Raw genomic sequence first — 12,903 nt, 5'->3', positions numbered from 1 at the left:
TTAACAAGTCAATAACACAGTAGAAAAAAGGGGAGTCTATATACATTGTGTGCAAAAGGCATGAGAAGGTAGGCGAATAATTACAATTATGCAGATTAACTGATAAATGATCAGATGGTTATGTACAGGTATTTATATTGGTGTGCAAAAGAGCAGAAAAGTAAATAAATAAAAACAGTATGGGGATGAGGTGGGTGAAAATGGGTGGGCTATTTACCAATAGACTATGTACAGCTGCAGCGATCGGTTAGCTCCTCAGATAGCAGATGTTTGAAGTTTGTGAGGGAGATAAAAGTCTCCAACTTCAGCGATTTTTGCAATTCATTCCAGTCACAGGCAGCAGAGAACTGGAACGAAAGGTGGCCAAATGAGGTGTTGGCTTTAGGGATGATCAGTGAGATACACCTGCTGGAGCGCGTGCTACGGATGGGTGTTGCCATCGTGACCAGTGAACTGAGATAAGGCGGAGCTTTACCTAGCATGGACTTGTAGATGACCTGGAGCCAGTGGGTCTGGCGACGAATATGTAGCGAGGGCCAGCCGACTAGAACATACAAGTCGCAGTGGTGGGTGGTATAAGGTGCTTTAGTGACAAAACGGATGGCACTGTGATAAACTGTATCCAGTTTGCTGAGTTGAGTGTTGGAAGCTATTTTGTAGATGACATCGCTGAAGTCGAGGATCGGTAGGATAGTCAGTTTTACTAGGGTAAGTTTGGCGGCGTGAGTGAAGGAGGCTTTGTTGCGGAATAGAAAGCTGACTCTTGATTTGATTTTCGATTGGAGATGTTTGATATGGGTCTGGAAGGAGAGTTTACAGTCTAGCCAGACACCTAGGTACTTATAGATGTCCACATATTCAAGGTCGGAACCATCCAGGGTGGTGATGCTGGTCAGGCGTGCGGGTGCAGGCAGCGAACGGTTGAAAAGCATGCATTTGGTTTTACTAGCGTTTAACAGCAGTTGGAGGCCACGGAAGGAGTGTTGTATGGCATTGAAGCTTGTTTGGAGGTTAGATAGCACAGTGTCCAAGGACGGGCCGGAAGTATATAGAATGGTGTCGTCTGCGTAGAGGTGGATCAGGGAATCGCCCGCAGCATGAGCAACATCATTGATATATACAGAGAAAAGAGTCGGCCCGAGAATTGAACCCTGTGGCACCCCCATAGAGACTGCCAGAGGACCGGACAGCATGCCCTCCGATTTGACACACTGAACTCTGTCTGCAAAGTAATTGGTGAACCAGGCAAGGCAGTCATCCGAAAAACCGAGGCTACTGAGTCTGCCGATAAGAATACGGTGATTGACAGAGTCGAAAGCCTTGGCAAGGTCTATGAAGACGGCTGCACAGTACTGTCTTTTATCGATGGCGGTTATGATATCGTTTAGTACCTTGAGCGTGGCTGAGGTACACCCGTGACCGGCTCGGAAACCAGATTGCACAGCGGAGAAGGTACGGTGGGATTCGAGATGGTCAGTGACCTGTTTGTTGACTTGGCTTTCGAAGACCTTAGATAGGCAGGGCAGGATGGATATAGGTCTGTAACAGTTTGGGTCCAGGGTGTCGCCCCCTTTGAAGAGGGGGATGACTGCGGAGGCTTTCCAATCCTTGGGGATGTCAGACGATATGAAAGAGAGGATGAACAGGCTGGTAATAGGGGTTGCGACAATGGCGGCGGATAGTTTCAGGAATAGAGGGTCCAGATTGTCAAGCCCAGCTGATTTGTACGGGTCCAGGTTTTGCAGCTCTTTCAGAACATCTGCTATCTGGATTTGGGTAAAGGAGAACCTGGAGAGGCTTGGGCGAGTAGCTGCGGGGGGGGGGAGCTGTTGGCCGAGGTTGGAGTAGCCAGGCGGAAGGCATGGCCAGCCGTTGAGAAATGCTTGTTGAAGTTTTCGATAATCATGGATTTATCGGTGGTGACCGTGTTACCTAGCCTCAGTGCAGTGGGCAGCTGGGAGGAGGTGCTCTTGTTCTGGAGTTGGAGCTACAGGATGCAAACTTCTGCCTGAAGAAGCTGGCCTTAGCTTTCCTGACTGACTGCGTGTATTGGTTCCTGACTTCCTTGAACAGTTGCATATCGCGGGGACTATTCGATGTTATTGCAGTCCGCCACAGGATGTTTTTGTGCTGGTCGAGGGCAGCCAGGTCTGGAGTGAACCAGGGGCTCTATCTGTTCTTAGTTCTGCATTTTTTGAATGGAGCATGCTTATCTAAAATGGTGAGGAAGTTACTTTTAAAGAAAGACCAGGCATCCTCAACTGACGGGATGAGGTCAATGTCCTTCCAGGATACCCGGGCCAGGTCGATTAGAAAGGCCTGCTCACAGAAGTGTTTTAGGGAGCGTTTGACAGTGATGAGGGGTGGTCGTTTGACTGCGGCTCCGTAGCGGATACAGGCAATGAGGCAGTGATCGCTGAGATCCTGGTTGAAGACAGCGGAGGTGTATTTGGAGTGCCAGTTGGTCAGGACGACGTCTATGAGGGTGCCCTTGTTTACAGAGTTAGGGTTGTACCTGGTGGGTTCCTTGATGATTTGAGTGAGATTGAGGGCATCTAGCTTAGATTGTAGGACTGCTGGGGTGTTAAGCATATCCCAGTTTAGGTCACCTAACAGAACAAACTCTGAAGCTAGATGGGGGGCGATCAATTCACAAATGGTGTCCAGGGCACAGCTGGGAGCTGAGGGGGGTCGGTAGCAGGCGGCAACAGTGAGAGACTTATTTCTGGAGAGAGTAATTTTCAAAATTAGTAGTTCGAACTGTTTGGGTATGGACCTGGAAAGTATGACATTACTTTGCAGGCTATCTCTGCAGTAGACTGCAACTCCTCCCCCTTTGGCAGTTCTATCTTGACGGAAGATGTTATAGTTGGGTATGGAATTTTTGGTGGCCTTCCTGAGCCAGGATTCAGACACGGCAAGGACATCAGGGTTAGCAGAGTGTGCTAGAGCAGTGAGTAAGACAAACTTAGGGAGGAGGCTTCTGATGTTGACATGCATGAAACCAAGGCTTTTTCGATCACAGAAGTCAACAAATGGGGACATGCAGGGCCTGGGTTTACCTCCACATCACCCGCGGAACAGAGAAGGAGTAGTATGAGGGTGCGGCTGAAGGCTATCAAAACTGGTCGCCTAGAGCGTTGGGGACAGAGAATAAGAGGAGCAGGTTTCTGGGCATGGTAGAATATATTCAGGGCATAATGCGCAGACAGGGGTATGGTGGGGTGCGGGTACAGTGGAGGTAAGCCCAGGCACTGGGTGATGATGAGAGAGGTTGTATGGTGTGGGGGGTGGGACAAAGGAGGTATCAGGGGTATAACGAGTGGAACTAGGGGCTCCATTGTAAACTAAAACAATGATAACTAACCTGCACAACAGTATACAAGGCATATTGACATTTGAGAGAGACATACAGCGAGGCATACAGTAATCACAGGTGTTGAATTGGGAGAGCTAGCTAAAACAGTAGGTGAGACAACAACAGCTAATCAGCTGGCACAACAACAGCAGGTAGAATGGCGATTGACTAGGCAGAGGGGGGGTCGGATTAACTACACACAGAGCCTGAGTGCGGCTGGGGCCAACAGATAAAACATAAACAAGCAGAATGGATTACCGTGATTAATGGACAGTCCAGCATGCATCAGCTATGTAGCCAAGTGATCAGTGTCCAGGGGGCAGCGGTGGATGGGGCAGGGAAGCTGGACTGGAGAGTGTTATCCAGGTTAGAAAACTAACAATGACTAAATAGCTTGTAGCCAGTTAGCTGGTTAGCTTCTGGAGGTTCTTGAGTGTGTTCTAAAAATTTAAAAATAATAGCGGTTCCGTATCACATTGGGTGAGGCAGGTTACCGGAAGGTATAAACAAATTAAAAATCGAAAATGGATAGAAAGTAAATATGGGTCCAGTGAGTGTTTGGGACGCGGCGATTCAGACGGTTAGCAGGCCTGTGCTAACAAGCTAACAGTTAGTAGGCCGGTGCTAAACACGGTAGCAGTTAGCGGACCGGGCTAAACAAGCTAGCAGTTAGCAGGCCGAATTTGCAAGCAAGGAGATAGCAAGGGCTAGAGAGTTAGCCTTTGGGGGGACGTCGCGATGGGGTGAGTCTGTTTATTCCTCTTCATGTGGTGACATCGATGGACCGGTCGTGGGTCCGGATATTGTAGCCCAGGAGTATGCTACGGTGGAACAATGGTGTTTGTTCTTCACTGATTGCCCTTTTCTTGTGACAACAGGTCACACATCTTGCTGCTGTGATTACACACTGTGGTATTTCACCCAATAGATATGAGAGTTTATCAAAATGTGATTTGTTTTCAAATTCTTTGTGGGTCTGTGTAATCTCAGGGATATATGTGTCTCTAATGTGGTCATACATTTGGCAGGAGGTTAGAAAGTGCAGGGTCTGTACAAAGTCAACAATTTCCTTAATTATGGGTCAGTCACAGTGGTCAGGTATTCTGCCACTGTGTACTCTCTGTTTAGGGCCAAATAGAATTCCAGTTTGCTCTGTTTTGTTGTAATTATCTTTTTGTTTTCTCATGATTTGGTTGGGTCTAGTTGTGTTGCTATCCTGGGGCTCTGTGGGGTCTGTTTGTGTTTGTGAACAGAACCCCAGGACCAGCTTTCTTATGGGGCTCTTCTCCAGGTTTATTTCTCTGTAGGTGACGGCTTTGTTATGGAAGGTTTGGGAATTGCTTCCTTTTAGGTGGTTGTAGAATTTAACGGCTCTTTTCTGGATTTTGATAATTAGCGGGTGTCGGCCTACTTCTGCTCTGCATGCATTATTTTGTGTTTTACATTGTACACAGAGGATATTTTTGCAGAATTCTGCATGCAGAATCTCAACTTGGTGTTTGTCCCATTTTTTAAATTCTTGGTTGGTGAGCAGACCCCAAACCTCACAACTATAAAGGGCAATGGGTTCTACAACTGATTCAAGTATTTTTTGCCAGATCCTAATTGGTATGTCAAATTTTATGTTCCTTTTGATGGCATAGAAGGCCCTTCTTGCCATGTTGCTCAAATCGTTCACAGCTTTGTGAAAGTTACCTGTGGCGCTGATGTTTAGGCTGAGGTATATATAGGTTTTGTATACTTTAGGCCAATGGTGTCTAGATGGAATTTGTATTTGTGGTCCTGGGAACTGGACCTTCTTTGGAACACCATTATTTTTGTGTTACTGAGATTTACTGTCAGGGCCCAGGTCTGACAGAATCTGTGCAGAAGATCTAGGTGCTGCTGTAAGCCCTCCTTGGTTGGGGACTGAAGCACCAGATCATCAGCAAACAGTAGACATTTGACTTCAGATTCTAGAAGGGTGAGGGTGCTGCAGACTGTTCTACTGCCCTTGCCAATTTGTATATATATATATATATATATATATATATATATATAATGTGTTGAAGAGGGTGGAGCATAAGGTGCATCCCTGTCTCACCTCCCAGCCCGTGAAAAACAATGTCTGTGTTTTTTGGCAAGTTCAACAGCGCACTTGTTGTTTGTGGTCAGGGATTTTATAATGTCGTATGTTTTCCCCCAAAACCCCTTTCCATCAATTTGTATAGCAGGTCCTCATGCCAAATTGAGTCGAAAGCTTTTTTGAAATCAACAAAGCATGAGAAGACTTTTCCTTTGTTTTGTTTGTTTGTCAATTAGAGTGTGCAGGGTGAATACGTGGTCTGTCGTACGGTAATTTGGTTACATGAGTCTGACGTTATTTCTGACGTGATGTTCTTTCTTTTTCCGTAGTGTATTCCTGTATTGTTTTAGTTATTCACCATAGTGAAGGCGTAGGCTCAGGTTTTCTGTGACTCTATGCTTTTGGTTGGATAGGTTTCTCAATTTCTTTCGTAGGTTTTTGCATTCTTTGTCAAACCATTTGTTATTGTTGTTAATTTTCTTAGGCTGTCTGCTTGACCTTTTTAGATTTGATAGGGAAGCTGAGTGGTCATATATACTGTTTAGGTTTTCTACTGACAGTGACACATTTTGTCCAGGAAATTGTCTAGAATTTGCTGCTGCCTCACTGTTTTTTGGTAGATTTCCACACTACTTTCCTTCCATCTAGAGCATTTCTTAATATTATTAAATTATCTTTGGTTTTGATGCCTCATGATTGAGCAAATCTCTGTTCAAGGAAATGCTGTTACCTCCAGGTAGGCATTTGTCCCCCTTTGTGCTGAGGGTGTCAGGTTCTTGTCCAGTTCTGGCATTTAGGTCACCACAGGCTAGTACATGTCCCTAGGCCTGGAAATCTCTAGGATGGAGAAGCTGTCATCGTTAAAGTATGGGGATTATATTGGGGGGGATACAGGTAGCACAAGAGGTCAATTTGTTTATTAATTCCTATAATTGACACTGTTCATTTGGGCTGGCAGGTAGCCTAGTGGTTAGAGCATTGGGCCAGTAACCGAAAGGTTGCTAGATCAAATCCCTGAGCTGACAAGGTAAAAATCTGTCATTCTGCCTGTGAACAAGGCAGAACCCACTGTTCCCAGGCTGTCATTGTAAATAAGAATTGGTTCTTAACTGACTTGCCTAATTAATAAGTATTCTGTTTTGACAAATTTGATAGAGTGGGTCTGCTATATACCAAACTGTCATAGAGTCTCTTCCCTGTTTCACACCTGGTAGTTTGGTGGAGGGGACTACCAGCTCTCTTTAACCTAGAGGGAAACCAGTGGTTCCATCTCCTTTATACCATGTTTATGGATGACAATGTCTGTATTTTCAATTTCTTTGATGAAGTCTGAGTTCCGGCTCTTTAGGCCAAAGGCAGATGACCTCAGACCTTGTGTATTCCAGGATGAGATCGTAAAAGCTTTGTGTTCCCTCGTGTCTAGTGTTGATTTGGTGTGGTTTAAGTCCGGGCCATTACAGTAGGTGTGAGCAGAGCATGTTAGGCATGTGATACATACCTCTGAGGTCGCAGGATGGGGCTTGGGCGGGTGTAATAGTGGGGGTTGGGCCTGTTGCTCTGCTCACGGCCTGGGAATATGTCCTGCTGTCATGTTGAGGTCCTTGCTGCAGAGGCGGGGGGCATGGGTTGGGTAGAAGGAGCATAGGTCTGATATGGGGGGGCTATATAGGGTGTGGCCAGGGTTTGCTTGGGGTGGTCTTAGCTGGTTGGTGTTTGGCTGGCGATGCAGTGGTCTGGGTGTAGGTCCTCTTGACGTGGGTTCTCTCGGTGCAGGTCCTTTAGGAGGGAGTCTTGCAAGTCTGGGAGGGTGTCTCGCTGGTCTGGGCGGGGTGTCCGTTGCTCTGTTGTTCCTGTGTGAGGTGCTGGGGCTATAGTTGAGGGTGACGTCCTTCAGGGTCCTGGCACAAGTTGGGATTTCTGCCTTGTAGAGGCAAACCTGTTCGTAATGGCTGTTCAAGTCCAGTGTGGAGTGGTGGGCCAGGTAGACATTAGGTTTTGAGGCACAGTCGTGCTGGTCTGTTTTGTGGGTTTGTTCTGTGTGTATTGTGTGGACTAGCTCTCTCAGCTATCTGAGCAGCTAATCAATCGCTGCAGCAGTACATAGCCCATCTGTAAATAGCCCATCCAATCTACCTATCTCATCCCCATATTGTTTTTTTCTTGACTTTTCTGCTCTTTTGCACACCATTATTTCCACTTGCACATCATCATCTGCACATCTATCACTCCAGTGTTTATTTGCTAAATTGTAATTACTTCGCTACTATGGCCTATTTATTGCCTTACCTTCACGCCATTTGCACACACTCTATATAGACTTATTTATTTATTTTCTATTGTGTTATTGACTGTACGCTTGTTTATTCTATGTGTAACTCTGTGTTGTTGTTTGTATCGCACTGCTTTGCTTTATCTTGGGCAGGTCGCAGTTGTAAATGAGAACTTGTTCTCAACTAGCCTACCTGGTTAAATAAGGAATACTAACCTCATACTAAATAAGGAATACTAACCTGTGTTCCCTTTTTTGTGACAGACATCAAGGTCAGACTTACCTGTCCTGAGGTCCAGGTGGAGTTTGTCTGTGTTGGAGTTAAAAGGTCGCGACAGGTCCAGTTCTATCTGGAAGGTCTGGCCACGTCGGATGATGAGTGTGTTGCCATGGTAACAGTCGGTGTGATGCTCCATGCGGTTCTGACCCGTTTTAGAGCTCAGTAGATCCACCGAGTGCACTGACAACATCAACTCTGACAGAGAGAGAGAGAGAGAGAGAGAGAGAGACATTGAAAAAGTAAATGCAATGATCATTGCTTATAGGTAGGGCCAGGATTTTTCCCATCTACATGGGCTTACCATTATGAACTAATTAACTCGACTGAGACTATACCTTCCAGCTGATTGTCTCCAGTGTGGGGCTGAGGGGGCTCAGGAAGCGGGGCCTGTTTCTCCACTTCGTCCGTGACAACTGTATCGTACAAGCTGCTCTGGCGTGGCCAGCAGCAGCATATCTTCTGAACACCCTGGAGAAAGCCCCCCTGCTCCTTAGACTCCGCCTCCTCCTGGTTGGTTGCCTCCACTATGGTCAGGGCATTGCCATGGAAACGGCCCACATCAGAACCGCTCTCCATCAATCGTTCTCCTGGCATTCTGAAAGGGGTGCTACGAAAGATCAAGTTCGAGATGAGATAGTAAGATTGAGATTGTAAGAAACAGTAAGATTGGTCATGCAGACAGTCAGAGATAAATAATAATGATGCATAAAGAGGAGTGCCCAGTTTTAAAAAAAAGTAAAATATAGGAGAAAAGCGCAATTGACTGAAATAAATCTATGAAATAACATCAAATGAAGATGCAAAAGCATGTCAACAATTCAATGTGAGAGGGGTTAAGTGCACACATATCAGTTGGACAACACAGCGCACAATTGTCTACTGAGAAAGACTGTTAACATTACTACTCCTATTCTTCCTCCTGTGTTTCCCCAATGTAAACTTCTCTTCTGTATGTTCTCTCTGCTTACATTTCTTCTCCACCTCTTTTCCTCCCGCCATTCCTGAAACCAGCTTGTTTTCTTTTTAAACTTTTCCTACAATTACCCCGTTCTTGACTCACTCTTTACAACAGCCTGCTGTTCCCAAAGCATGCTGTTCCCAAATTCCCCAAACACCCCAACATTCCTCTTGACTGATACCAGACATTATAGCCCCCACCCAGCCACAGATGTGTGTGTAATCTCTAGATATGATGGGGACCATTTATCATATTGCCATGACAATGCAAAATGCTTAATTATTCAGTTAGTCTAGTTCATCTGTTTATACCACCATTCATCAAACTGCAAGGTTAAGCGAACCATGAGACTATGAAACTCTGGATCCAGGCTACCACGCTAGAGTCCAGGCTACAAATCTAAACATAATGGGGGGTTCTAAGGTCAAATGTGAAAGGTCAAGAGAGGTAAAAACAAGAGCATGAGGCATGTTTACAAGAAGACCAAGATACGTTTCCAACCATGGTCTCCATCTGTACTGTTTCATTCGGCTGTGTCTAAACAAACTAAAACACTTTGGCTCAGGCCTGGGTTCTCTCCCAGGACCCAAACAATGAAGCCCCTGTGGAGTCAGTTTGGTCTGATGAATCCCTTTTGTAAACACTCACTGCCCTAACGAGCCATACGCCCTGCACATAGTTAGGAGAAATAAAAGCAGAGTTGTAAACAATTATGTTTACTTTTAGGATTTGCATTGGCAAGACAGAACAGCTGCCTCCGGTAAGACAAGTGGTGGATGTGTCTATTTGTCAATAACAGCCGGTGCGCAATGTCAAATATTAGTCTTGAGGTTTTGCTCACCTGAGGTAGAGTATCTCATGATAACCTATAGACCACACTATTTACCAAGAGAGTTTTCTTCTAAGACAGCACTCAACGAGCTGTATAAGGCCATAAGCAAACAAGAAAATGCTCATCCAGAGGCGGAGCTCCTAGTGGCCGGGGACTTTAATGCAGGAAACTTAAATCCGTTTTACCTCATTTCCACCAGCATGTCACATTTGCAACCAGAGGGGGAAAAAAAACTCTAGACCGCCTTTACTCCACACACAGAGACGCATACAAAGCACTCCTTCGCCCTCCATTTGGCAAATCTGACCATAACTCTATCCTCCTGATTCCTGCTTACAAGCAAAAACTAAAGCAGGAATTACCAGTGACTCGCTCAATACGGAAGTGGTCAGATGACGCAGATGCTAAGCTACAGGACTGTTTTGCTAGCAGAGACTGGAAAATGTTCTGGGACTCATCCGATGGCATTAAGGAGTATACCACATCAGTCACCGGCTTCATCAATAAGTGCATCGATGACATTGTCCCCAACAGTGACCGTACGTACATACCCAAACCAGAAGCCATGTGTAGGAGCCGTTTTGGCCTGTTTATGTGATGTGCATATGTTGTCTGTCAAGGGTTATTTTGTCATTGTTTTTGTATACTAGAGGGCATTAAATGTTGGGGTCATGGGTCACATGTGTATATAGGTAGCACAGGTGACCAGGAAGGGTTAGCACAGGTGAGAGGAGAGGGCATACAGTTCTTACCGTATCACAGATATAGCTTATAGAATGCATCTCTCTGTACCTTTTTGTATAGGAAAATGTGTTTTGGAGCTATTCATATTTTATATGTGCAATACAGGGGAACTTCACACCAAAAGAGTAACGTTTGGAAAGTTGTCATGGACAGCTCTCTCCTGTGCCAGTGGCTTTTCATAGGGAATTGCCACCACCATGGATTACAGGCAACATCCACACTGAGCTAAAGGCTAGAGCTGCTGCTGTCAGGGCGCGGGACTCTAACCCCAATGCTTATAAGAAATCCCGCTAGGCCCTCAGACGAACCATCAAACCAAATACTGGACTAAGATTGAATCCTACTGTACCAGCTCTGACGCTCATCGGATGTGGCAGAGCTTGCGAACTATTACGGACTACAAAGGGAAGCCCAGCCGTTAGCTGCCCAGTGAAGCAAGCCTACCAGACGAGCTAAATTATTTCTATGCGCGCTTTGAGACAAGCAACACTGAAGCACGGATGAGAGCACCAGCTGTTCCGAATGACATGTAGGTATTACAGACTTGGTATTACAGACAGGTTGAAAATGTAAGTGATCATGCGACTGTAGCTGATGTGAGTAAGACATTTAACCAGGCCAACCTTCACAAGGCCGCAGGGCCAGACGGATTACCAGGATGTGTACTCCGAGCATGCGCTGATCAACTGGCAAGTGTCTTCAATTACATTTTCAACCTGTCCCTGGCCAAGTCTGTAATACCTACATGTTTCAAGCAGAACAACATAGTCCCTGTGCCCAAGAACACCTGTGCCCAAGAACACCAAGGTAAGCTGCCTAAATAGGGCTACCGAGTGGTGCAGTGGTCTAAGGCAATGCATCTCAGTGCTAGAGGTGTCACTACAGGCACACTGGTTCAAATCCAGGCCATGATTGGGAGTTCCATAGGGGGGCACACAATTGGCCCACCATCATCCGGGTTTGGCTGTTGTAGACTGTCATTGTAAATAACAATTTGTTCTTAAGTGACTTGCCAAGTTAAATAAAGGTTAACTTTTTGATGACAGGGAGCAGTATTTTCATGTCCGGATGAAATGTATGCCCAAATTCAACTGCCTGCTACTCGTCCCCAGAAGATATGATATGCATATTTGGATAGAAAACACTCTGAAGTTTCTAAAACTGTTTGAATCATGTCTGTGAGTATAACAGAACTTATTTAGCAGGTGAAACCCTGAGGACAAACCATTTAGATTTTTGTTTGTTTTTGAGGTCACTCTCTTTTCAATGTGTTTTAATTGGGAATCCAGGACCTTCTTGCAGTTCCTACCGCTTCCACTGGATGTCACCAGTCTTTAGAGATTGGTTGAGGTTTTTCCTTTGTGTAATGAAGAAGTAGCCCTGTTCAAAACGAGGGTCACTTGTAGTGTACTGTTAGATAGAGACGCGTGACCAGAAAGCTAGCTACAGTTTGTTTTCCTCCTGTATTGAACACAGATCATCTCGTCTTAAATTTTATTGATTATTTACGTAAAAAAATACCCAAAGTTGTATTACAAAAGTAGTTTGAAATGTTTTGGCAAAGTTTACAGGTAACTTTTGAGATATTTTGTAGTCACGTTGCACAAGTTGGAACCAGTGTTTTTCTGGATCAAACGCGCCAAATAAATGGACATTTTGGATATATATCGACAGAATTAATCGAACAAAATTATAATTTGTGATGTTTATGGGACATATTGGAGTGCCAACAAAAGAAGCTCGTCAAAGGTAAGGCATGAATTATATTTGTATAAATGCGTTTTGTGTCGCGCCTGCAGGGTTGAAATATGCTTCTCTATCTTTGTTTATGGAGGTGCTATCCTCAGATAATAGCATCGTTTGCTTTTGCCGAAAAGCCTTTTTGAAATATGACATGTTGGCTGGATTCACAACAAGTGTAGCTTTAATTTGGTATCTTACATGTGTGATTTCATGAAAGTTAGATTTTTATAGTAATTTATTTGAATTTGGCGCTCTGCATTTTCACTGGCTTTTTGCCAGGTGGGACGCTAGCGTCCCACATATCCCAGAGAGGTTTTAAATTCACGTCTGTAGCCATGAAGTGCTCACATGAACACCATCATCACAGAAACCCTAGACCCACTCCAATTTGCATACCGCCCAAACAGATCCACAGATGATGGAATCTCTATTACACTCAACACTGCCCTTTCCCACTTGGACAAAAGGAACACCTTTTTCAACACCATAGAGCCCACAAAGCTCATCGCTAAGCTAAGGACCATTGACCCAAACACCTGCACCTGGATCCTGGACTGCCTGATGGGCCGCCCCCAGGTGGTAAGGGTAGGCAACAACACATCTGCCACGCAGATGATCCTCAACACAGGGGCCCCTCAGGGGTGCGTGCTTAGT

At 45.2% G+C, this 12,903-nt stretch overlaps 1 protein-coding gene across 2 annotated transcripts in view; it reads right to left on the bottom strand.

Moving 5' to 3' along the window:
• The window catches only part of LOC139376268 (protein-glutamine gamma-glutamyltransferase K-like), a 47,801-nt gene that overhangs the window by 26,862 nt on the left and 8,036 nt on the right, over positions 1-12,903 (bottom strand). For both annotated transcript variants that reach the window (XM_071118621.1, XM_071118622.1), the window contains exons 2-3: positions 8,308-8,579; positions 7,976-8,167 (exon numbers count right to left, since the gene is read on the bottom strand). In XM_071118621.1, the coding sequence (XP_070974722.1) occupies positions 7,976-8,167; positions 8,308-8,566 (451 nt within the window). In that variant the 5' untranslated portion in view covers positions 8,567-8,579. The remainder of the gene's footprint in view (positions 1-7,975; positions 8,168-8,307; positions 8,580-12,903) is intronic.

The sequence above is a fragment of the Oncorhynchus clarkii genome, chromosome 20 (genome assembly GCF_045791955.1).
Source record: "Oncorhynchus clarkii lewisi isolate Uvic-CL-2024 chromosome 20, UVic_Ocla_1.0, whole genome shotgun sequence".
Taxonomy (NCBI): Eukaryota; Metazoa; Chordata; class Actinopteri; order Salmoniformes; family Salmonidae; genus Oncorhynchus; species Oncorhynchus clarkii.
This window is presented reverse-complemented; position numbering and strand designations above follow the sequence as displayed.